Here is a 24,244-nt window from a genome sequence, read left to right on the forward strand (position 1 = left end):
TATTTTAATATATTTCTTTGGTATTAAATCAAAAAAATGATAAATTACACCTGTCGAGGCTGTTTTTCCTTTTTTCTGGAAAATGATGTACAGCCCAATTTTGCTGGTCATTTTGGCTTTTAACAATTCAGTATTTTCCCATTCTTTAAAAATCTATTGTCTCTGCTTTTAAAGAGTAATGCCGCCATTATTATATATATATATATATATATATATATATATATATATATATATATATATATATAAAATATATATATGCATGTTTATCATTGTAGCTGGTGTATCAGAACAGCTCAGTGGCTATGCTCAAGTTGATTTAATACAAGCGCACTTCATTCTGTTTGGGACTGTGCCACTGTTGGTAGGCTGAGGATTAGATTTTTACCATATTCAACTATGTGTAAAACACTGTTTTTTAAAGAATCCACATCCAGGGGCCCATTTATTGCATATAAGGTACATTAAATTGTGATTAATTTGAAAAGCTGAAAATAATTAGTTTAATTGAAATGCCCGCCCAGTATGTCATTTATTCATATGCAAATAATTTCATTCCAGAATCAGGCATTACATGTTTTTTTTTAAAAAAACAGTACTTTTGTTTGCATACGGGTTATTTCATTTCATTTCAGATTATGTAACATGCTTTTTTATTTAAAATGATAATAATCTTAGAAAGCATTAGATAAAACACCAAAAATTGTGGTTTTCTTTAAGCAAAAACAGGCAATAAATGATTTGTGTTGCTTGTCTTGTTTTGCATTATTTTAACAATTATTCCAGGCTTGCATATTTAGAAATATATTAGCCCAATTTGATTTTAAGGCTCAGTTATTTGAATTATAAATCATTATGTCCCTTCTAGCTGATCAGTCATGAATTCATTTACATAATGGAATGTGTTCATGTTTCCTTTATGTCAGTGCAGTCACAGTACTCCCTCGTGCATCCTCTGTTGTATCCAATAATTAACTTTTATCTTAATGTTTTCTGCAACAAAATATATACAGTGACACAATTACTTTGAAAAGCAACTGACCACTTAGTGTCCGATCAGCTGTTATTTTTTCTGTTCTTCCACATGTTTCTTTCATTTTTTCAGATTGAAGAGAAACGTATTATATAAACAACGTAAAGTTTTTCCAGATGCAGTATTACACAGATGTCTTGAGAAATTAAATATTATCTGCTTATGAAAGGGGCGTGTGGTCTAACAAAAGACAGTTACTTTACTATTGCTAATGGAGTTTAAATTTTGCTGTCCTGTGTCTCAGTCCCCACATGGTAAAAAAAGGGAGCTGCTACTGCGTGCACTGAGATCCTTTCCAAAAACTGAACTACAACAGAAACAATGTCTGATACAAAATATTGGACTGTGACTCTAACATCACCACTTTTCTTCTCCTATATGATTTTTAACATCTTTTGTCTAATGAAAAAGCCAGTGGGGCTTCAAAAGCTAGCATGATGTATTTTGTGCATTTTGATTGGCCAATAAACGTATTAGGTTTTTTGGGAATTTTGCATAGAAAGTTCACTTCTATTTCTACTAATTGTTCAGAATGGTTCTCTAAAAATCTCAGCATGTGATTCTTATAAACCTTCCCACAACTTTCTAAAAAGGAAGTGAGTGGTTTAAAGCTTTGATCTTCAACTACAGTACTGGGCCGGGTAGTACACTGCACAGTTACAGCTGTTCAATAACAATTTGCTATGGCTCCTTCCTATGGATACTTGGGATTCATTGAGGTAGAATTTTAGAATTCAAGAATTAGAGAACCATAGTCTACCCCCTGAACTATAGCAGGGAATTCTAAATACCTCACCAACTACAGAATTCTGTGGGACAGAGCTGTAGTAATTAAAGTGGGATTATCCTATTCTGACTGCTGAGAGTAGTTACACTTATGAACAGTATTTAGATTACGTCTAGAACTGTGATCTGTAGCACAATGGGTGCTTCACTCCATCTTTGGAAAAAAAAATAGAATTGTCTAGATCAGTCTCTCTTAAACTTTCTTTCATCACAGACTCCTTTTATATATGGTTTGTTGCTGTGAGTCACTGAGTTTTAACTCAAGATTTAAAACCTTAAAGTGCATCAAATATTTATTTAAACTAATCAACGAGGGTCTTAAAATTTGGAGAGAAGGGAGAAATAAGTAAATGCACTCATATTATAATATTTTTGTTGGAATGATCAATGCAGAAACCATTATTTTTGCACCAGATGATACAGGCTGAATATCCCTTGTATTCCTCATCACCATGTATGGATGTGAGAGCTGGACAGTGAAGGAGGCCAATAGAAAGATAATCAACTCATTTGAGATGTGATGCTGGAGAAGAGTGCTGAGAATACCATGAATACCCAAGAAAACAAACAAATAGATTCTAGAACTGATTAAGCTCAACTCATCCTGGAAGCCAAGATGACTAAATTGAGATTATTGTACTTTGGTCACATAATGAGAAGGCATGAATCATTGAAAAAAAATCTTTTTGGCATGAAGTAATTAAACAAATTGCTTTAATTACAAATCAAAAAAATCAATTTTTGTCCAGCTCTTTTGCTACTTTCAATCTACATAAAGAACAACAAATTCTTAAAACATAGAAAGCTGATTTCCTTCTGACAACAGCTCAACTCGAAGTGGCTAATTCTTGGAAAACAAGTCTTGTGTCTTTAGATAACTGGTGGAAAAGAGTTTGGGACCAATGGCTAATGGAGAAGTTACTAGATAATATGAATTACAATCCAAAACAACAAATCCAAGAATCTTTTTTATGAAAAATTGCTTCCCTTTATTGATTCTGTCAACACAAACCTTATAACTGTTCATCCTCCAACTTGTCAGGGGTCACTAGGTCCAACCTATTCCAATCTAAACTATATAAGACTTTATGGCCCCATACAGACAGGCCAAAATAAAGCTGCTTTGGATCACTTTGGAGGTATGCTGTTTCAATTATGCATGCGTACTAAGAGTCCAGAAGCCGCACCAAAGCCACGATCCAGTCCTAAGGACTAGCGCACAGCTTTGGCGCAGCTTCCAGACTCTTAGTACGTATGCATCATTGAAACAGCATACCTCCAAAGTGACCCGAAGCAGCTTTATTTTGGCCTGTCTGTATGGGGCCTACTGTATATAAGGGATGTTCTTGAAAGTTGGAAAGTTTTGAAAAGTTATTTTATAATTGTATAATTTCATAGGGTTTTAGCCTTCTTTTTATTGTATTCTTTTTGTATAAGTTCATTAAAAAATTTAATTAAAAAAAAGAGAATGATGTTAGAAAAGGTAGAGGGCAGCAGAAAGAGAGGAGGACCACATACCAGATGCTTGGATTCAATCAGAGAGGCCATAGGCATGAGCCTGCAGGACCTAAGCAGAGCACTGGAGGACAGACAGTCTTGGAAATCTCATCCACAGGGTCGTCATGAATCAAGGTTGACTCAAGGGCAGTTATCAAAAACATCCCTTATCTGGAATTCTGAGTCTGTCCACATGGGTAGCTGTGATAGTGACACCTTTTGCTTTCTGATAATATAGTGTACACAAACTTTGTTTCATGCACAAAATCCTTAAAAATATTATGTATACAATTGCCTTCAGGCTACATGTGTAAGGTAAATATGAAATATAAATGAATTTCATGTACAGACATAGGTCCCATCTCTGAAATTTGACACAAAAATAACTTGGGTAAATTTTCTTTCTTTCTTTCTTTCTTTCTTTCTTTCTTTCTTTCTTTCTTTTTTAATTGTCACAGCTCATAATTTTTCTTCAAATAATCATTATAGAGTGAAATTTTCTGAATCGGGCCTATTTACATACCCTATCTACTCTGGTATAGTAGTCAGACAGGGTTGTGTGTTGGCTCCTCATCTCTTTAATCTATTTGTGACTGATCTACCTGCCTTTATGACCACAGTAGATTCTAGCCCACCTTCACTGGGAAATTGTCTGCTTTTTGTACTCCAATATGCCAACGATACTTTATTACTCTCTCTATCTCAGGTGGGTATGGTAAGAGCCTTCAAAAGATTGTCTGAATATTGTGATAAATTTCACCTACTGGTAAACTTTGAGAAATCCAAAATACTGGTATTTTCTAAGAGATTTGTACCAAACGTGGAAGGTTGGTAATCAAACAACTGAGCAGGTCAAAAAGTATGTTTACCTTGGTGTCCTTTTTCATTTTAATGGGCAGTGGAGTAAACAGAGATAAAGTAATACAAAAGATCGTTGGCGGTTATACAATCTTTTCATTATAAAAAAAGGCAACCAGGATATTCTAGCGGCCTTAAAAATTTACAAAGCCAAATTAAGACCACAATTACTTTATAGCATATTCACTTGGATTCCAGCCTTTAATAAGGAGATTGAACATTTGCAGACACATTTTTTTCAGGAGAATATTATCTGTACCTCCATGTTTACACCATCTGACTCTCTGTGCAGGAGATAACTGCAGCTGTTGCCTTGTCCGAATCTGCTGACAATTCAAGAAGGTCACGTTCATCATCCGGATGTAACCACTCTACAACTTGTGGCATGGAGGATTTGTTGCTAGGTTCATTGTGAGACTGTTTATACCATCATTATAGCAGCTCACAAGCCTTTGACTCAGAAATTCTATAGTATTAAGTGGTCCAAGTTCCTTGAGTTTCTGGCAACAAGATTCTCCTTCGAAGGTTACAGTTAGGCAAATATTGGACTTTCTCTTCACATTGTCAAACATGTGGCATCCTTATCCTTACAGCAGTGTTACTTGGCTACCATTTCTTCGCATTTCCAGCTCAAGGGTTGTCCTTCTTTCTTTCAATATTCTCTGATTAAAAGGTTTCTTAAAAGATTCAAAAATCTTCACCCTTCTGTCTTGGGACAAGATAGTGCTGCGGCCTGACATAACTTTTTTATCCTTCTATATGAATCAAGACATTGTTTTGCTGACTTTCGTGCTGAACCCAACCTCTGTTGTGGACTGAGCTGAACACTCGCTCTATGTCCAAAGAGTGTTGGCGTTCTATGTCTAATAAACTATTTGTTTGTTACTTGAACTCAAGGGCTGGCCAGCCTGTTTCCTCACAAAGGTTTTTGAAATGGGTGTTGGCAAACCTTATTGCTTATGAACTTGCAGGAAAGACTGCACCACTTTGAATTTTAGCCCATTGCACAAGGGCTGTCGCTGCCTCATCTGCCTTTCTTCAAGGGAAGAAAGTTTGTAAAGCTGGTAGGAATTTGTAAAACTGCTGTCTGGTCCCAACCTTTGACTTGCATCTCTCACTATAGATGGATACTAGATCTAAACAGGATGCAACTTTTGGAAGGACAGTTTTATTGGTAGGTTTGCATTGCGTTTAATGAGTTATTGAAAACTTAGTTTTTCTTAAATTTCTGACTTCTTGTTGGTGTTAGTGAAGTTGGTTTTGATCACTATGTTTTTTTTTGTTTTTGATTTTTGTTTTTTTGCAGGGGGGGGTGACACTCCCGCCTCCTATTAAAGTAGATTGCTAGTCTCCCAATTGTGTGATTCACAGAGACCACAAAGAAGAAAGACAGGTTGTTTACTTGTAACTATAATTCTTTGAGTGGTCATCTGTGAATTGCCACAAACCTGCCCATCCTCCCTTCAGGTCATGTTCTGCATATGTTACTTCTGGAACGCTGCCATGAGATGTCCTTTGGAACTGAGGTAAATGAGGGGAACAACTAGAGTGTAATAAGTGGTGGACAGAGCTACCTCTAAAAAAATCTGTCTAGTGATTCCAGAAGGTTCCAAATATGTTCTGTGCAGGTGCAGGAATACCCAGTTGTAATTCACAGATTACCACTCAAAGAACTACAGTTACAGGTAAGCAACCTGTCCTTCATTGCCTAGGTTGAATTTATGTATTTCTTCCATGGTCAGTTTTTGTTTTGTTTTGTTTTGTTAAAGCCTGCCTTTGCACTTTCATCTTTGATACTCTTTAGTAATTGTTCCAAGGCTGAGTCTGGAAACCATGCCCTATGGTTGAACATATAAGTTGAACAAGTATGGTGAAAGAACGCATCCTTGCCTGACCCCTTTGCCTATTGGGAACCAATCTGTTTCTCCAAATTCTGTTCTAATATAGCCTCTTGTCCTGCGTACAAATTTCTCATCAGGACTATCAAGTGTACTGGCACTCCTATGTCTTTAAGAGCCATCCATACCTTTTTGTGATCTATACAGTCAAAGGCTTTGTTATAGTCTATAAAACACTTTTTTATATATAAAATAATTGTTTATGATATCTGATCATCAAAATAATGGAAAGTTAACATTTTGTAGTATCTGCATTAACTGGATGTTGTTCTCCTTAACATCAAATACTTATATTCTTTTGAAAAAACTTGTGAAAATAGATGCTGTGAAATTCATGCTACAGAATCATACGGTAGGCTTTTTAAAAATTTGTTTCCATATTTTTAGAATTGCTAGCTTTAAATTATGAACAAATTTGACTTTTTTCTTTTTGTATGCACTTTTCCACCAGAGTAAGCACTTTCCTTTCTTGGGTGTCAACGATAATTATGGTTTGAGTGACCTCAGGTGCAGAACAACATTCTATACTGCTCTCACACGACTTCTTATGGTGGATCTTGGTAAGAATGTGTTTCTATTATTCCACTCTGTTCCTGAAATTTGAAAGCAGCTTCAGCAAGGTTGTCTAATTAGTAATTCTTGGTGATTTTGAGGTTTCATAGAAATCAAAATAAGATGCTCTCACAATGTTCTGAAAATCTTTATAACTATACCATAATTTAATAAATCAGATCCCACGTGTACAAAGGGGTGCTGAAAAGTTCTCATCCCTACCCACTTCCCAAGGTCTGTCATTTTGTCACTGTAGCTTGAAAGAGTGTTCTTTTGATAGTTAATTACCAGTTTTCAGAATCGTAGCTCTAATTTCTGAATATTTTCTAAGTGCTGAACTCCAGACCTGTTCCTGAAGAAGAAAACTTCAAAGGAAATCCATGAGTGTATAATACAAACATTGAGTGACAAGTGCCCATCGTATTCAGTTGTGAAGAAATGGTATGCCAACTTTCAGCATGGAGATTTTGAGACTGAAGATGCAGCACAGTCCGGGAGATCTTCAGCAATATCAATTCCTGAAATTGTTGAGCATGTTCATGAGCTGATTTTTGCAGATCAACAAATCATAGCTAAAAGAATTGCTGAGACACTACAGATATGTAGTGTGAGTCACAAGGGGGCGGAGCTAGCAGACTAGCTTTATATACCACCTTCCAGAGCCTTCCAGAACAGTCCGGCCAGAGAGAGGAGAAGGAGAGGAGCTGCTTGGCAGCCATTTTGAGACCGTGTGCTTGAGACCGTGTGCTTGTTGCTGAAGGGGCGGAGCTTCTGTGAGTCACAAGGGGCGGAGCTAGCAGACTAGCTTTATATACCACCTTCCAGAGCCTTCCAGAACAGTCCGGCCAGAGAGAGGAGAAGGAGAGGAGCTGTCTGGCAGCCATTTTGAGACCGTGTGCTCGAGACCGTGTGCTCGTTGCTGAAGGGGCGGAGCTTCTGTGAGTCACATCTGTGAGTCACAAGGGGGCGGAGCTAGCAGACTAGCTTTATATACCAACTTCCAGAGCCGCACGCTTAACGGCGTGCAAATTTTCGTTTTCTTTAACTGAACAACTGCTCAAGTGGCATCAGGTTAGAATCAGATATTGAAACAGAACCTTCCCTTTAAGTGTAAGATAGCAGCCAGTACTTACCTTTAAAGAAGTATTCCCAGTAGATTGACTGTTATATTTATTACTAAAGACTTTGCAGTATGGACAACGAGGGATCTGCCGCAGTCACCTGCAACTCTTGTGGGATGTTTCTCTTCTTGCCTACAGAAGTGGAGAACTTCACATGCACCAAGTGCAAGTTGGTAGCACTCTTGGAGGAGAAAGTGCAGCAGCTGGAGTCCAGAGTAGCTACACTTCAGCATATTAGGGAACAAGAGGATTTCCTGGACACAATAGAACTAACCATCTTGGATGAGTACCACGCAGAGGAAGATGCTAGGGTGGAAGAGGTCACTTGCCAAACAGAGGAGGCAGACAGCTGGAGGAATGTCACAAAGAGAAGTAAGCCAAGAAGGAATTGTTCGGGGAGCTTGCAGCTAGAGAATCGATTCGAAGCTCTTTCCCTTATCAAGGAGGATGAAGAAGAGCAGCATGGACAGACTTCAGGGACAGAGCAGGGGAGCCTGAGAATCCCACCCGAGGGAACAGTCGCTGTTAAGCCTCGGAGGAGGTGTGTGGTCGTAGTGGGGGACTCTTTGCTGAGGGGTACAGAAGCAGTGATTTGTAGGCCTGACAAGATGTCTCGAGAGGTGTGTTGTCTTCCAGGTGCAAAGATCCGTGATGTGACAGAGAGGCTGACAAGACTGGTCAAGCCTACTGACCAATACCCCTTCCTTTTGGTCCACGTGGGAACTAATGATACTGCAAGACACAGCATTCAGAACATCAAAAGGGATTACGAGGCGCTTGGTAGGAAGCTGAAAGGAATGGATGTACAGGTTGTCATCTCGTCTCTTCTGCCAGTTGAAGGGCATGGTCCAGGAAGGGAGAGGAAAATAGCAGATGTGAACAACTGGCTTCGCAGATGGTGCCGCCGAGAAGGATTTGGATTCTTCGATCATGGGCTGCGGTTCCATGAGGAGGGACTTCTTGCAACAGACGGGTTGCATCTCACGCCAGTTGGAAGAAATGTTTTTGCCAACAGTCTCAAGAACATGATCAGGAGAGCTTTAAACTGAGTTCCGAGGGGAAGGGAGACAATATTAAGGAAGGCGAAAGGGATGGAGAAAATAGTCAAACTGACATAGAGGAAACAAGGCAAACAGTGCAAGGACCCAACAGTGGGAGGCAAAAAAACTTGCACAGGCAACAAGTAAAAGGGAACCATGGTCTGCGATGTCTCTACACTAACGCACAGAGCATGGGAAATAAGCAAGATGAACTCGAACTCCTAGTACAACAAAACAAATATGATATAATAGGCATCACTGAAACCTGGTGGGATGAGTCTCATGATTGGAATGTGGAAATAGAGGGGTATAACCTTATTAAGAGAAATAGGCCAAACAGGAAAGGAGGAGGAATAGCACTATATGTCAGAGATATTTACACCAGTGAAGAGATCCTGGACATCAATTATGGAAGCCAGGTGGAGAGCATCTGGATAAGAATCAAAGGGGAGGGAAACAACAAGGGTGTTACGGTGGGAGTCTACTACAGACCCCCAAGTCAGACTGAGGAATTGGATGATATCTTTCTAGAACAGATGACCACACAGTCAGAAAAGAGAGATGTAGTAGTGATGGGCGACTTCAACTATCCTGATATTTGCTGGAAGTCAAACTCAGCAAAATCCTCAAGGTCTAGCAAATTCCTCACTTGCCTGGAAGACAGTTTCATGGTCCAAAAGGTGGAAGAGGCAACAAGGGGGTCAGCTATTTTAGATCTGATCCTAACCAACAAGGATGACTTGGTTAATGGGGTGCAAGTGGTGGGATCATTAGGTGGAAGTGACCATGTTCTCCTGGAGTTTGTAATACAGTGGAAAGGAGAAGCCAGGCAGAGTCAGACACGCATCCTAGACTTTAGGAGAGCGGATTTCAGTAAACTTAGAGAAGTATTGAGGGCGATTCCATGGTCAGAAATACTAAAAGATAAAGGAGTTCAGGACGGATGGGACTTTCTCAAAAGGGAGATACTGAAGGCACAATTTCAAACAGTTCCATTGAGAAAGAAAAACGGGAGGTGTCTCAAGAAACCAGGATGGATGACTAAGGAACTTTCAACCGAGCTAAGTTTGAAAGGGAACATGTATAAGAAATGGAAAAAGGGGGAAATCACGAAAAAGGAATTCAAAGAAATAGCAGGCATGTGTAGGGGTAAAGTCAGAAAAGCTAAAGCGCAGAGTGAACTCAGGCTTGCTAGAGAGGTTAAGAACAATAAAAAGGGCTTTTTTGGATATGTCCGCAGCAAGAGGAAGAAGAAGGAAACGGTAGGGCCACTGCGTGGAGAAGATGGCAAAATGCTAACAGGAGACAGAGAAAAGGCAGAATTACTCAACACCTTCTTTGCCTCAGTCTTCTCAGAAAAGGCAAAGGGTGCTCAACCTGAGGATAATGGAGCAGAGGACAGAATAGGGGAATTTCAGCACAGAATAAGTAAAGAGATAGTAGAGGAACACCTTGTTAATCTAAATGAATTTAAGTCTCCGGGACCAGATGAACTCCATCCAAGGGTATTAAAAGAACTGGCAAAAGTAATATCGGAGCCATTGGCAATCATATTTGAAAACTCCTGGAGAACAGGAGAGATCCCAGCAGACTGGAGGAGGGCAAACGTTGTCCCCATCTTCAAAAAGGGGAAAAAAGAGGATCCCAACAATTATCGTCCAGTTAGTCTGACATCAGTTCTAGGAAAGATTCTGGAGCAGATCATTAAACAGAGAGTCTGTGAACATCTAGAAGGCAATGCCATAATCACAAAAAGTCAACATGGGTTTCAGAGAAACAAGTCATGCCAGACAAATCTAATCTCTTTCTTTGATAAAATTACCAGCTTGGTAGATGAAGGGAATGCTGTGGATATAGTATATCTGGATTTCAGTAAGGCCTTTGACAAGGTTTCCCATGACATTCTTGCAAACAAGCTTGTAAAATGTGGGCTAGACAAAGGAACTGTTAAATGGATATGTAATTGGTTGACCGGCCGAACCCAAAGGGTGCTCAACAATGGCTCCTTTTCATCCTGGAGAGAAGTGACCAGTGGGGTCCCACAGGGCTCTGTCCTGGGCCCAGTGCTATTCAACATCTTTATCAATGACCTGGATGACAGAATTGGGAGCATACTTATCAAATTTGCAGATGACACCAAATTAGGGGGAATAGCTAATACCCCAGAGGACAGGATCAAGATTCAAAATGACCTGAATAGACTAGAAAGCTGGGCCAAAGCTAACAAAATGAAATTCAACACAGAGAAATGTAAGGTATTGCACTTAGGGCGGAAAAATAAAATGCACAGATATAGGATGGGTGACACCTGGCTGAATGAAACTACGTGTGAAAGGGATCTAGGAGTCCAAGTAGACCACAAGTTGAACATGAGTGAACAGTGTGACGCGGCAGCTAAAAAGGCCAATGCTATTTTAGGCTGCATCAATAGAAGTATAGTGTCTAGATCAAGAGAAGTAATAGTGCCACTGTATTCTGCTTTGGTCAGGCCCCACCTAGAATATTGTGTCCAGTTCTGGGCGCCACAATTCAGAAAGGACATTGAGAAACTGGAGCGTGTCCAAAGGAGGGTGACAAAAATGGTGAAGGGTCTGGAAACCATGCCCTATGAGGAACGACTTAGGGAGCTGGGGATGTTTAGCCTGGAGAAAAGAAGGTTAAGAGGTGATATGATAGCCCTGTTTAAATATTTGAAAGGATGTCATATTGAGGAGGGAGCAAGCTTGTTTTCTGCTGCTCCAGAGAACAGGACCCGGAACAATGGATGCAAGCTACAGGAAAAGAGATTCCACTTGAACATTAGGAGGAACTTCCTGACAGTAAGGGCTGTTCGACAGTGGAATGCACTTCCTCGGAAGGTGATAGAGTCTCCTTCCTTGGAGGTCTTTAAACAGAGGCTGGATGGCCATCTGTCAGGGATGCTTTGATGTGGATTTCCTGCATGGCAGGGGGTTGGACTGGATGGCCCTAGTGGTCTCTTCCAACTCTACGATTCTATGATTCTATGAGATATCCCGAGAACACATTGGCTTTATAATTCATGAGCAGTTGGCTATGGAGAACCTGTCAGCCAAGTGAGTGCTGAAATATTTGAGTGCTGACCAGAAGCAAAATGGAGTGAATACCTTCAAATTGATGTAGCAGCATTTTGAGTAAACTAATGATAATTTTTGGAACAACTTACGAACATGGTCATGTCAGTATCATCTGGGGACCAAACAACAGTGATGCACTGGGTTCTCCATGGCCAAAGAAATTCAGTGGCTAGCAGGAAAGGTCATCTACAGTTTTTTGGGATAAGGAAGGTATTTTGATGTGTGACTATCTTCAGAAGTGCAAAACAGTTAATACAGAATACTATGTTAACTTAGTGTGCCGATTAAAGGAGGCATTCAAGAAAACGGCAAGGGAAGGTGCAGATAGATGTTCTCTTTTTTTAGGACAATGCACCTGCTCACAGGGCTGGCAAGATGATATGTGTTTCCAAAAATTTGGTGTTTGAATGCATAGTACATCCGCTCTGCTCACCAGATCTTGCTGTATCTGACGATTTTATGTTTCCAAACATTAAAAAGCTTGAAAGGAAGTAAATTTTCAGATTTCAGGGGTGATAGCAGCGGCAGAACAGTATTTCAGTAATGTGACATCAGAATTTTTGAAGTATCTGCAGAAGACCATGGCAGCCATTTTCACTGTGATGTTTATTGGGTTATTTGGACCCAGCCCAATTTATTTATCCACAGACTTTGACTTCAAGACTAAGGCGGGATACAGACGGGCAAAAAGGGGTGTATTCATGACGTCATGAAGGTAGAGCCTTCAGACGGCCCTTACCTGAATGCCGCCATGAACACGCCCCCCGCACGCCCCAAGCGGGAAGAAGCGGCATTAAAAAGGTGCTGCTTTTCTCCGCTTCTTTTCCATTTGATGCGCAGCTGCGCAGCTCCGTCTGTAAGCTGCTGCACCGGTACGCCAGAATTGCTACGCCGCTAATTTAAGTTGCCCATTTAAAAGCTCCGTGTCTGCTGCGTCGCATATTGAGTCGGGGTCCTGAAACATGCGCAGTTTGCAGTCAGGCTTTAATTGCAGCGTCAGCTGCCATGCAGGTGTGGAAGCTGCAGCACAGCTGCAGCGCATTTTAAGACTCCTAACCCTAACCCTAACCCTAACCCTAGAGCAACATGTACGCATGTGCTGCTTAGAAAGTTTGGACTTTAAAGTGAGCCCCTACACACATTCCTGTGCCATTTTCACCTAACAATAAAAACCGCTAAAACTAAATATTTACATATGTACAGGGGAGGTGATGGGGGATGGCAGGGGGACATCGATGGCAGCGGCGACAGCTGTGGCTGTGCATTGCAGATTCAGCAGGAGCGCGGGGACCAAAGGAAAGGAGGCATCCATGATGCTGGTGACACTGGCAAAGTGCAAGTGGACAAGGATGCCAACACCAGCTGATCACCAGCTGGCAGGAAACCACCATTGTTCTTGGGCAGAGTGGGGGGAAAAGTTTTAAAGGGGCTTGGGCACTTTAAATGTGCCCATAGGCTTTTTGCCGCCGCTGCTTAGCACTGCAGCTGCGCAGCTGCGCATCCGCCAGCCGGCAAAGGAAAAAAAAAAGCCCTGTTTTTGGCCGCCCGTGAGGAAGCTGCCTCTCTCTTTGCAGCGTCCTCCGAGGTGGCGGTTTGGAAACTGCGGGTCAGAAACGGCCCCAGGTGAGGCATCTTCACTGCCCCCCATGTGGAAGCCCCATCTCCTGAGCCATGCCCCCGGGGCGGGCGGTCTGGAGGCTCCGTATTCAGCAGAATACACCTCCAAGACGTCTTCCCCTGCCCGTTTGTATCCCGCCTAAATTTATTTCATTGAAGGCTATCCTCATGGGTATTGGTTTGTGGGAAAACATGTTTAAACCTGGCTTGCCAGAACATGAGATTTGGGCACATAGAAGAACCTTCTGTGCCAAAAGCGAAAAGCTAGATACTTTTATTTTCTTTGGTTTTAGAGTGTAGCAAAGATCCACGATGCTTTAGTTTTTTGAGATGATAGTGTTTGATTGAATTTCAGAACTTAGAAGATTCCTCTGAAAAGAGATCTCTTCCTACCTCTTTACCAGACTAGAACAAGAACAGGCAATGATGGCCTGTGTGCTACCTGTGCCACTTTGATGGTTACGATTGCTTTAGGCAGAATCCTGAGAAACTCTGCTCTCATTTTATAAAACGGGGGGGGGGGGGGGGGAATTAAAGTACAATAGGAGATGAGATTATGCTTTTATGTGAAAAGAAGCATAAATTTAGTATTTTTCAGTTGATCTGAATATGTCTGCTAACAGTCAGAGAATATTACTGTTGCTGGCCTATTACCATGAGGGGAAAATTGAAAGAGACATTTATGCAAACTTATTTCCTTATATCGATGGAGTTCCCATACCTTGTGAGATTTACTGGAAACAGATGCAGTGTTGAAACATAGCTGAACAAGGTTCCTGCTGGTCCAGTCCCTCCTCTAGCACAAGCCATGGAGATGGAGTTTTGGCCTGGAAACCAGGTTCTGTTTATTTGTTAGCAATGGGTTCAGAGATCTCTTTCTAGGTGGCCTGCTAACTAATTTCAACTGAGGAGAAGTAGCCCTCTGCACACACTGACTGGTGCATTCATGTACACTCCAGCATTCAATAGAAATGCTTACAAGACAGGCGGGGAGACTTTCTCCTATTCCTAATTAATTTTGAAAAATTAAATTCTGTCTTTCAGCATCTTTGTCAGATTTCATGCACACAATCAAGAACATTGTTTCTGCCACTAGAATTAAGTAAGATACCCTCCATTGAAAATACCATCAATCAAAACACGCTGCCCCACAAAATAAAACTGAGTGAAATGATGACTTGCTCCTCAGGAAAGCTTTCTCTGTCTCTAAAGCCCTCAACTCCACTGTAAATTTTAAAAGTGTGCATGTTTCTTCTTCCTCATCAGGCTGCTCCTATTTTGGGAGATCTTTTCCAACCATCAGTGAAAGCAATCCACCCAGTCATTAAATCAGAGAACAGAGAGCCTTGCTGCTCTGTTGGGACTCTGATGGTCACTTGGTTCCATAGGAATACAGTGGACCATCATTATTTCCTGTCAGCTGTTACTCCCTATTCCTGCTGCTTATTTATGGGCAGAAATATCTCTGACCATGAAGACTGCCCTGTACCTGTACTGCATGAGTCTTTGCAAGGAGGAACTTGTATAATTTCACAAAGACAGTATTACAGCCTGTTCAGTTGATAGACTATATCGGGGTGACTCTCGACTTTCACTCAGCCTGCGCCTATCTTCCTGTGAGACAGGCTTGTTCTCTGTGATCTCAAATAGACATTGGCGTCTACCATTCTCACTTCCCAGCGAGAGATATTCAGTGCCTCTTAGGCTTCATGCTTCCACCACAGCAGTAACTTACCTGTCACATATGAAGTTCAGGCCCCTCCAGGGCTGGTTTCTGTCAGTGTTCAATCTTCTATCCAATCACCAGTCCAAGATGTTGACTCTTCCCCTGGATGTATGAGCATCACTCTTTTGGTAAACCATCCCTTGCAATGTCCTCATGGCAGTTCATTTCTAGTTTCCTTAACCTTCCCGGATGGTCACCATGGACACCTCCATGACAGGTTGGGCCAGTCATTACAACAAACTTCTAATCCAAGGCCATTGGATTCCAACCCAGTCAGAACTACAAATCGTCACTCTGGAACTTCTAGCGGTCCTTAAAGCTTTCCAAGCATTTGAACACCATCTGTATGACACTGTAGTATAAATCATAACAGACAATACAACTATGGTCTGTTATATCAACAAACAAGGTGGCACACACTCGCAAACTCCTCTCCACTTGTCTCTACAGCTCTGGCGATGGTATACAAGCATATGTATCCACTAGGACTATTGTATCCACTATCCACTATTCTCTTTTCCCCAAGAGGATGCTTGTAACTGTACTATTTCAAATTTGACAAATACTCAAGCTAAGTCTTCACTTAGTGCAATATTAATTTTCCACTCTAGAGTGGAACCCAAGTCTCCTGGAAAATCTTAATATCCAGGCCAAGGACCTAAATTGTGTCCTTGACTGTATTGACTGTACTGCTTTCTATAGCTCATAAACATCTGAGGAAAAAATCTGAAATTGATCTAAGGACCTATGAACATTAATATCTGTGATTCAGAGTCTGTTTTAAAAGTCCCCAAAGATGGACTCAGTTGTCTCAAAGGTGGACAGTGTGCAACCAGCAAACCCATAACATGGTTTAGTAAATCTAGAGCCTAGAAAAACCACTATCCTATTTTAAGTGGGTTCAGTGATACCTATAGTGAGCCTCTTGTTTTAGCCAGGTCAGCAACTGGGCATAAGTAGATAAATCTCCCATAGGCTTCTGTAAACTCAGTGGATTTTGAAACCTTCAGGTCTGTGCCACTCTTTGACTATATGCTTCCTGCTCTTCCACAGTCTAGCAGAAGGTCTATGTCTTAAATGAATGGCAGCAGAATCTGCTCAGAATCTGCTGCCTATTTCCAGATAACTAAAAAAATCAAACCTTATCTCATCATTTATTTTGGGAACAACACTGTGGTGTAGCTAAACATTTGTTAAGAAGATAACTTGAGCCACACCTTGAAAGGTTACCTCAGCTTGATATCCCCAAAAGTCATATGACACACAGGGTTTCAGCAAATGAAAGTTCTTTTAACAAGAATCCCAAATATACCTTGATTCCCAAAATTCAAAGATTAAAATTAATGGCATGTGCATAAATATAACTGAATGGCCTTACCCCCAATGGACTTCATTTCTTTCAGAGAAGTTTAGCCCTGTTTCCTCAGATGCCAACCCATATCTGCTGCTCTCTTGAGTACCTCCAACTAGGAAGGGGGGGAATCCATCCACTTCAAGAAAATGTACTGTGAAACAAATGGCAGACACTGTAGTAGTGCTGTCTGAATCTGAAGTGGTCACTGAAAGAATTTTAGATAATCAGAACTATGAGAAGTGTGAATGGGCTTTAAAGGACTTTGTTTTAATATGGCATTCTGGAAGATAAACTAGATGGGTCAAACACAGTAAACCATAGAGAATACTTAGGTGAGTACTTAAGGAGACAAGGGAAAAATGTGCAGAAGCCAATTCAAGGAAGTAGAAAAATGAGAGAGATTTAAGGGGTTTAAATAGAATGATGAACATTAGTGGCATGATCTGAGAAAGTGAGGATGTTGTCTGTGTTACCCAAAGTGTGTGGGGCTTGTAGAACCTCCACTGATAGTTGCAATATATCTTTAATTAATTAGGGCAATATATAGTTGCAATATATCTTTAATTAATTAGGGAAGCATTTTGCTTGGCTTTGTGAGAGGGGGTGACGTATGCAGGATCTGAGCACCAGCTTTACCAATAATAACTGATAGAGGTACGAACACATAATCAGTGGTTCCGAAACTTTGGTCATCCTGATATTTTGGACTTTACCTCCCAGAATTGCTGACTGTTGGCCAAGCTGGCTGGGGCTTCTGGGAGTGGACATTCAACACTCCAAGAGGACCAAAGTTTGGAAATAACTGTACTAGATTATCTAACTCTATCACACAGCATACAGAGCTAACCAAATGTAGAAAAGTGAAAGGAGATAATGGTGTTTGAAGGCTGGATAAGGGGATATATTTACTGATCCTGAAGAGACGGTCAACAGAAAACAGAAAAGCAGGAGCAACTTAAACCATGAGGCTTGAGTATGTAGGTTTAGGGAAACAGGTAAGAACAGGCAAAAGACTAATGTCTGAGACTGGAGCCTGAGGGCAACAGTTACTGGACAAATGAGGGTACATGTTGGGGTGCTATTTATACCTTTAAGCCAATTCCAATCCATAGAGATTCCATGTGAAACCAAAAGCTTGATTGCCCCTTAACAGAACATGAGAAGGTTTCCAAAGTGAAGAGTTTTGATATATGGGATATGAGAGGGATTGATTTTGATTCATGGTGCTTCATGGACTTTATAACAACTAGATGAGATGTGGTGTCCCTGGGAATGAGAAGGCAGAAAGGGGTGCTTAGGGATACACAAGATATAAAAGAGGGATTCCAGTCTAGTTAGATCTGGCAGAATTCCTCTTTTGGCTTTCGGTTCCCACCAGAAGTGCAGAATTGGGGGATGGTTATGCTCTTTAAGCAAGCACCATACTCCCCATACCTTTCCATATAGCTGGGACTATGTGTCATTCACACTATCTGCTCAGGTGCTATGACCAGCCGTGTTTGCTTATGCTGGTGCCTACTGTTATATCAAATTGTAGGTGGATTAATAAATATTTTAGGGGATGTTTGGAGGCTTACATCTGTAATGTCAATCAGGTGTATTTCTAGTGGGTAATCAGAGTAATGGTTACATCCCTGTTTCTAATGGGAGAATGAACAAATGGTATTCAAGAGTGGAGGCTTCTTGTCCTGGGGACCTCAACATCCCTTTTGAGGCCAGTCAAAATCCAACAGGTGCAGCTCGGGAGTTCATGTCAACCATGACTGCCATGGGCCTGTCTCAGTTGGCTTCAGGGCCCACACATTGCACTGGTAATACCCTCGATGTCATCTTTAGTACGGATATGGAGACTCCATGGGCAGAGATCTCCAATATCTCTGCCCTGTCATAGACGGACCATTTTCTGGTTGAGACTCGAATCAAGGCTTCTACCTTAAGCCCCCCCCCCCCCCCCCCGGTGATTCTGTTGACACCCTGACAAACATCTGGAACACTGATCTCTCCAGGGCTATACACAGTATCGCTCCCAAGCGTCCTTTCCGGCCTGCTTCCAAAAAACAACCCTGGTATATGGAAGACCTCAGGGAAAGGAAGCGGGCTGTGCAACGACTAGAGCGCAACTGGCGAAGACACCAGCACTTAACCGACAAAGCACTCCTAGAGTCCCATTTGAAGGCCTACGGAGTGGCAATAGGTGCAGCAAAGCATTCGTTCTATGCTGCACGTATTGCGTCTGCGGAGTTGCGTTCAGCAGAGCTGTTCAGGGTAGTGAGGGAGTTAACACATCTGCCCCCCTCCCTGAACCCTATCTTAGAACCATCTAAAGCCTGCTGTGGCAAATTTAACAACTTCTTTGCAGATAAAATCTCTCGGATAAGGGCTGATCTCGACACCAGTATTTCTTCAGAGCCTATTAGAGAGGTGTCCAGAGCTTCCATGGACCCTGTTATACTGGTTCACTTTGAGTCTATTAGTGCCGAGGAAGTGGACAAGATCCTTCCAAGTGTTAGGAAGACAACGTGCTCTCTCGATCCCTGCCCCTCATGGTTGGCAGCTGGGGGGGGGGGCGGGATGCGGTGCTAACCATGTTGCACCACATAATTAATACATCGCTAAGGGAGGGACAATTTCCATCTAGATTAAAATTAGCAGTGGTGAAACCCCTGCTTAAAAAAACCCTCATTAGACCCCCTGATTCATAACAACTATCGGCCTGTGTCGCTGCTGCCATTTTTGGGGAAGGTGATCGAGAGAGCGGTCGCCTTCCAGCTTCAATTGATCTTGGATGAAACAGATTTTCTGGACCCATTTCAAACCGGTTTCTGGGCGGGCTATGGATTTGAGACTGCCATGGTCGCCTTAGTTGATGATCTCCGTCTGGGCATGGACAGGGGAAGCGTATCCCTGTTAGTGCTTTTGGACATCTCAGCGGCTTTCGATATCATCGACCATGGTATCCTTCTGGAACGCCTGAGGGAGTTAGGTATCGGGGGCACTGCACTCCAGTGGTTCCGTTCCTACCTCTCGGGTAGATTCCAGATGGTGCAGCTGGGGGACGTTTGCTCCAGTAAGAGGGAACTAACATCTGGTGTCCCTCAAGGAGCTATTCTGTCCCCCATGCTATTTAACATTTACATGAAACCGCTGGGAGAGATCATCCGGAGACACGGGGCACGGTGTTATCAGTATGCTGATGACACCCAAATATGTTTCTCTGTGTCTCCGACTGATGCAGTAACTAGGAATGGCATCTCTCCTCTAAATGCCTGCTTGGAATTGGTAATGGGCTGGATGAGGGAAAATAGACTCAGTGTGAATCCAGAGAAAACGGAAGTACTGGTGATAGGTTCCCCGGGTCTGGGTGGTGAGATTTGTCATCCGGTCCTGAACGAGGTCATGCTCCCCTTGAAGGATTCGGTCCGCAGCTTGGGAGTGCTCCTAGACTCATCGCTCCAGTTGTCATCTCAAGTGAATGCGGTCGTCAGGAACGTTTGTTATCAGCTTCAGCTGATACGCCAGCTGCATCCCTACCTGGACCGGAGGGACCTTGAAACTGTAGTACATGCTCTGGTAGCCTCTCGACTGGATTTCTGTAATGCGCTCTACATGGGGCAACCCTTGTACTAAACCTGGAAGCTACAGTTAGTGCAGAATATGGCAGCGAGACTGGTCACTGGGTGTTCCAGGTCTGACCATATAACACCTATTCTGAAAGATCTTCATTGGCTGCCTATTCGCTTCCGGGCACAATACAAGGTGTTGGTAATGACCTATAAAGCTCTAAATGGCTTGGGCCCAGGGTACTTGGAGGACCACCTCTCCCCATATAATCCACCCCGCACACTGGTCGACAGGGATGAAATTGCTGGAGGTCCCAACAACACGCTACACAGAGGGCATTTTCTATCTTGGCCCCTAGATCTTGGAATAGTCTCCCAGACGAGCTCCGCTCCACCACATCTATAGCTCTTTTTAAAAAGAACCTAAAGACGTATTTTTTCCCCAAGCCTTCCCACCGTGAAAAATCATTTTATCCTTTACCCCTTTTATCGACGACCATGGAATGTGTACATCGACTTCCCCATCCATCTGGCCCTTTTGTTATGATCACTGTGTTGTTGTTAATGTTGTTTTTAATTGATTTTATTGGAATGTTTTTATACCGCTATTGTATGCCGCTTTGATCAAACTTTGGAAAAGCGGATTACAAATAAACCATATTATTATTATTATTATTATTATTATTGATGCAGCCTAGAATTGCATTGGCCTTTTTAGCTGCCGCATCACACTGTTGACTCATGTTCAGCTTGTGGTCTATTAGGACCTCTAGATCTCTTTCACGTTTACTGTTGTCAAGCCAGGTGTCCCGCATCCTGTATCTGTGCATTTCATTTTTTCACCTTAAGTGTAGTACCTTACATTTCTCCCTGTTTAAATTCAGTTTGTTAGCTTTGGCCCAGCTTTCTAATCTATTAAGGTCATTTTGAATATTGATCCTGCCCTCTGGGGTATTAGCTGCTCCTAATTTTTTGTTACGGTATTTCTTTCGAAATGCTTACAGACTCTGTTTAATGAGCTGCCCTAGAATCTTCCCTGGTTTTGATGTCAGGCTAACCAGGCAGTAGTATGCTTTCAGGTTTGGGGGTCCAAGACCACCTTTTCCTTTCCTGTCTTGCAGGATTTTCTATTTAATTCTCAGCTTCTTCACTAACTATACAAATTTAGATACAGTTGTTTTAGCAGACATGTATTGTACTTTTAAAATGTTGTACATCACCTTGAATCCAATGTTGGGAGAAAAGTGGAATAATAAATAAATAAACTTTTGCTTGTTCATGTCTCATCATTCCTGCCTTTCATTTTCTCTTGCTAGCGACTCTCTTTCAATCAGTTCTCAGACTTCCATTTTTTCTCCTCATGTGTCTTAACATTTTGTGCCTCTACATTCTTTTGGATCTGTTTTGGAGATTGACTTATCCTTTTGGGGAGGAGGGGGCAAATGTTTGGGGGGGGTGTGCCAGGTCTGTTCTGTTTGTTTTGTATGTTTTTAGTACCGGCAACTCCAGAGCCTGACAGTACCTCCATGCTATGCATTGGTGGTGCAGTTTTGGCTGTGTAATCATGATAACAGAAAGACTGGAAATTACATTAGATGGAAGGATAACCATTAGTAACAACATACAGGTTTTTAGCTGACCAGGTGCTCACGTGTGAAAGAAACCATAACTGTCTGTAGAAACAAACAAACAAACAAAAAAACCCAACACTTCAAAACCACTTTTGGTTTTGAAGAAATGGGTAGGTGTTGTTGTTTTATGTTAAACAGCATGGGAAGGACCTACAACTTATTTGAAAGTTGAACTAATACGCTTTGAGTCTTCCAGGAGTGACAGTTCATTCTTGTGTGTATTGGGTTGTGGGGACAAGATGCTGTGTTTCAAAACTACACTCTTCCCTTTTTAGGTGGCATTTTCATAGGTCAATTGTCATTTCATGGTTTTGTTTTTTTGGTTAATATAATGATACCATACTACAGTAAATTTTATATAATATAATGCTTAATATAATGGTGCCTGTGTCAGACACTTAATACAGTTCTTTTAATGCTATGCTCTGTTTTCCCCCTCCTTTTTTTATAGGAGAAGATGAGGATGAGTTTGAAAACTTCATGCTTCCCCTGACAGTTTCATTTGAAACATTAGCCCAGACATTTAACAGTAGCTTTAAACAAGAGGAAGCTAAGGTAGGCAACTTTTAATAGTGTGAGGAAATCTGATTAACCAGAAAGTAAATGTGTGATTTAAAAATAAAGGGGGAAAAACAAGGCTGCGAGTACAATTTATTAAAAAAAATAATCTTTGAAGTCCCATTGACTTCAATGGAAGCAGGTTAATAAGACCAATTTGGCCATATAGTAGTATTTTTCTCACCCCTATTGAATATTCTCTTTCCAAAGTTTGTAGATGAACTTCAATAGTTTAAACTTTAATCTTTAATTGGAATGTGATTCTATTATCCCCACATGAAATGGTGAGGCATTCATACACAGTCAAGGCAATGACTTGGAAATGAAGAAACAGAACAAAATGATCAGGGAGGGCAGACCAGGGAAGGGACAGGAGCCCTACCTTCTCCCTTATTTGCCACACTTACGTGCTGACTGTCCTGGTTCCAGGGCTGTGTCTTCCCAATTTGAAGTGAGTAAAGGGCATGTATGCATGGAGATAGTAGTCTTTGACTGTTCAAAGGGAGGAATTCAGATCGTTGGTTTGCCATGCAGTGGATAAAGAAAGATTTGAATATGTTTCCCAAGAACTTCACAAATAAGGTGTGGAAACAAATATGCCACCAAACATGTGGCATTCATTTCCCTTGCCTCCCACCATAATCTTTACAAAAAAGGAAATATGTGATGTCATGGCATTGTTTCATCTGATTTTTCTCATATCTCACTCTCCTATCAGTGGTAGGCAGTAATGTGGGGCAGAGTTAGAAAGAAACTGCCATATCACACATTTCCTTTACTAAATGAGAAGGCAGAATTAGATATTGGGCAGCTCTTCTTTGTGGTCACTTTATGAGCAATATTGCTTTTATTTCTAACTTCTGATGCCTGCATTTAAGTAATAACTAAAATGAAAGTATTATGGCTTATCTTTGTAGACTGTGAGCCTGTTGTATGTTAAATACTTTTTCTGTCATGTCTTCGGTTTTTTAATGTATTTATTTCTGTGTATTTTTGTGGATTTGCAGAAGTATATACTACATAAAAACACTCTATGCTTAGAACATTCCTTCCAAACAAGAATTTAATATATAAATCAGGAGTTTATTAAATGGCTGGGCATATATGTATAAATAGGAACTGGTCTTGAAGTATTGCGTTCTTAAACCGAACAAAGTGATTAGGATAACTGATAGCTAAATAAGGTTTTTATGTGCCTGTGGGAGCCATATTAGGATTGATTTGACAAGTCAGTTCAGCTGTGGCAACAGTCATATTATCCAGCACAACATTATGTTTTATTAGTAAAATCCTTAAGTGTAGCAAGCTGTTTGTGTCAAAACAACAGTATATTTTAGGAAGGAAAAGACTTGCTAAGTGGAAACTGCATCATCAAGAACAAAACACATTAGCATAACATTACATTAAATAGATTGGCTTCTACTATTATGAACAAACAGTTAACCGTGCACTCTGGAGTGGCTATTTCAGATACATTGTGCAATATTCCTAGAAGCGATATCAATATTTTTTCTTTAGCTTTTTAAAATGCAGTGGAAAACTCATTAGCATCATTGTCTCCCCCCGCCCCCTTACTTCCTCAAGACAGAGGCTGTGATCCAAAGAGCTGTAAGCTAGCTCCTTCTTGGTGTTACTTCTACAGACAACACCCATGTAACTTACTTCACCCAGTCTTCTGTTGGTGAAATTCAAAGAATTATCAAAACAGGGTTGTTTGTCAAGGCCAACACAAGACATTTTGTTGCCTGAGGCACTCAAGGTGTTGTGTCCCTGCCCCAGTGCACACACATTGATGTACAGAAGTCAGCTATGGCTGACAACTGAATCTTACTTCCTGAGGAGCAGTTTAACATGAGGGTGTCTGACAGGCCACATGGCGTGCACACAATGCTTTCCTCCAAGAAAGGTCAACAGCCCAGAG

General features: G+C 41.3%; 1 protein-coding gene across 2 annotated transcripts in view; it reads left to right on the forward strand.

The window, feature by feature from the left end:
• The window catches only part of RANBP17 (RAN binding protein 17), a 253,220-nt gene that overhangs the window by 144,348 nt on the left and 84,628 nt on the right, over positions 1–24,244 (forward strand). For both annotated transcript variants that reach the window (XM_089477831.1, XM_089477830.1), the window contains exons 17-19: positions 6,358–6,421; positions 6,521–6,629; positions 22,217–22,320. In XM_089477831.1, coding sequence (XP_089333957.1) covers positions 6,358–6,421; positions 6,521–6,629; positions 22,217–22,320 — 277 coding nt within the window. The remainder of the gene's footprint in view (positions 1–6,357; positions 6,422–6,520; positions 6,630–22,216; positions 22,321–24,244) is intronic.

This window comes from Sceloporus occidentalis, unplaced genomic scaffold (genome assembly GCF_023333645.1).
Source record: "Sceloporus occidentalis isolate IW3139 unplaced genomic scaffold, rSceOcc1.0.p SCAF_12, whole genome shotgun sequence".
Lineage (NCBI taxonomy): Eukaryota > Metazoa > Chordata > Lepidosauria > Squamata > Phrynosomatidae > Sceloporus > Sceloporus occidentalis.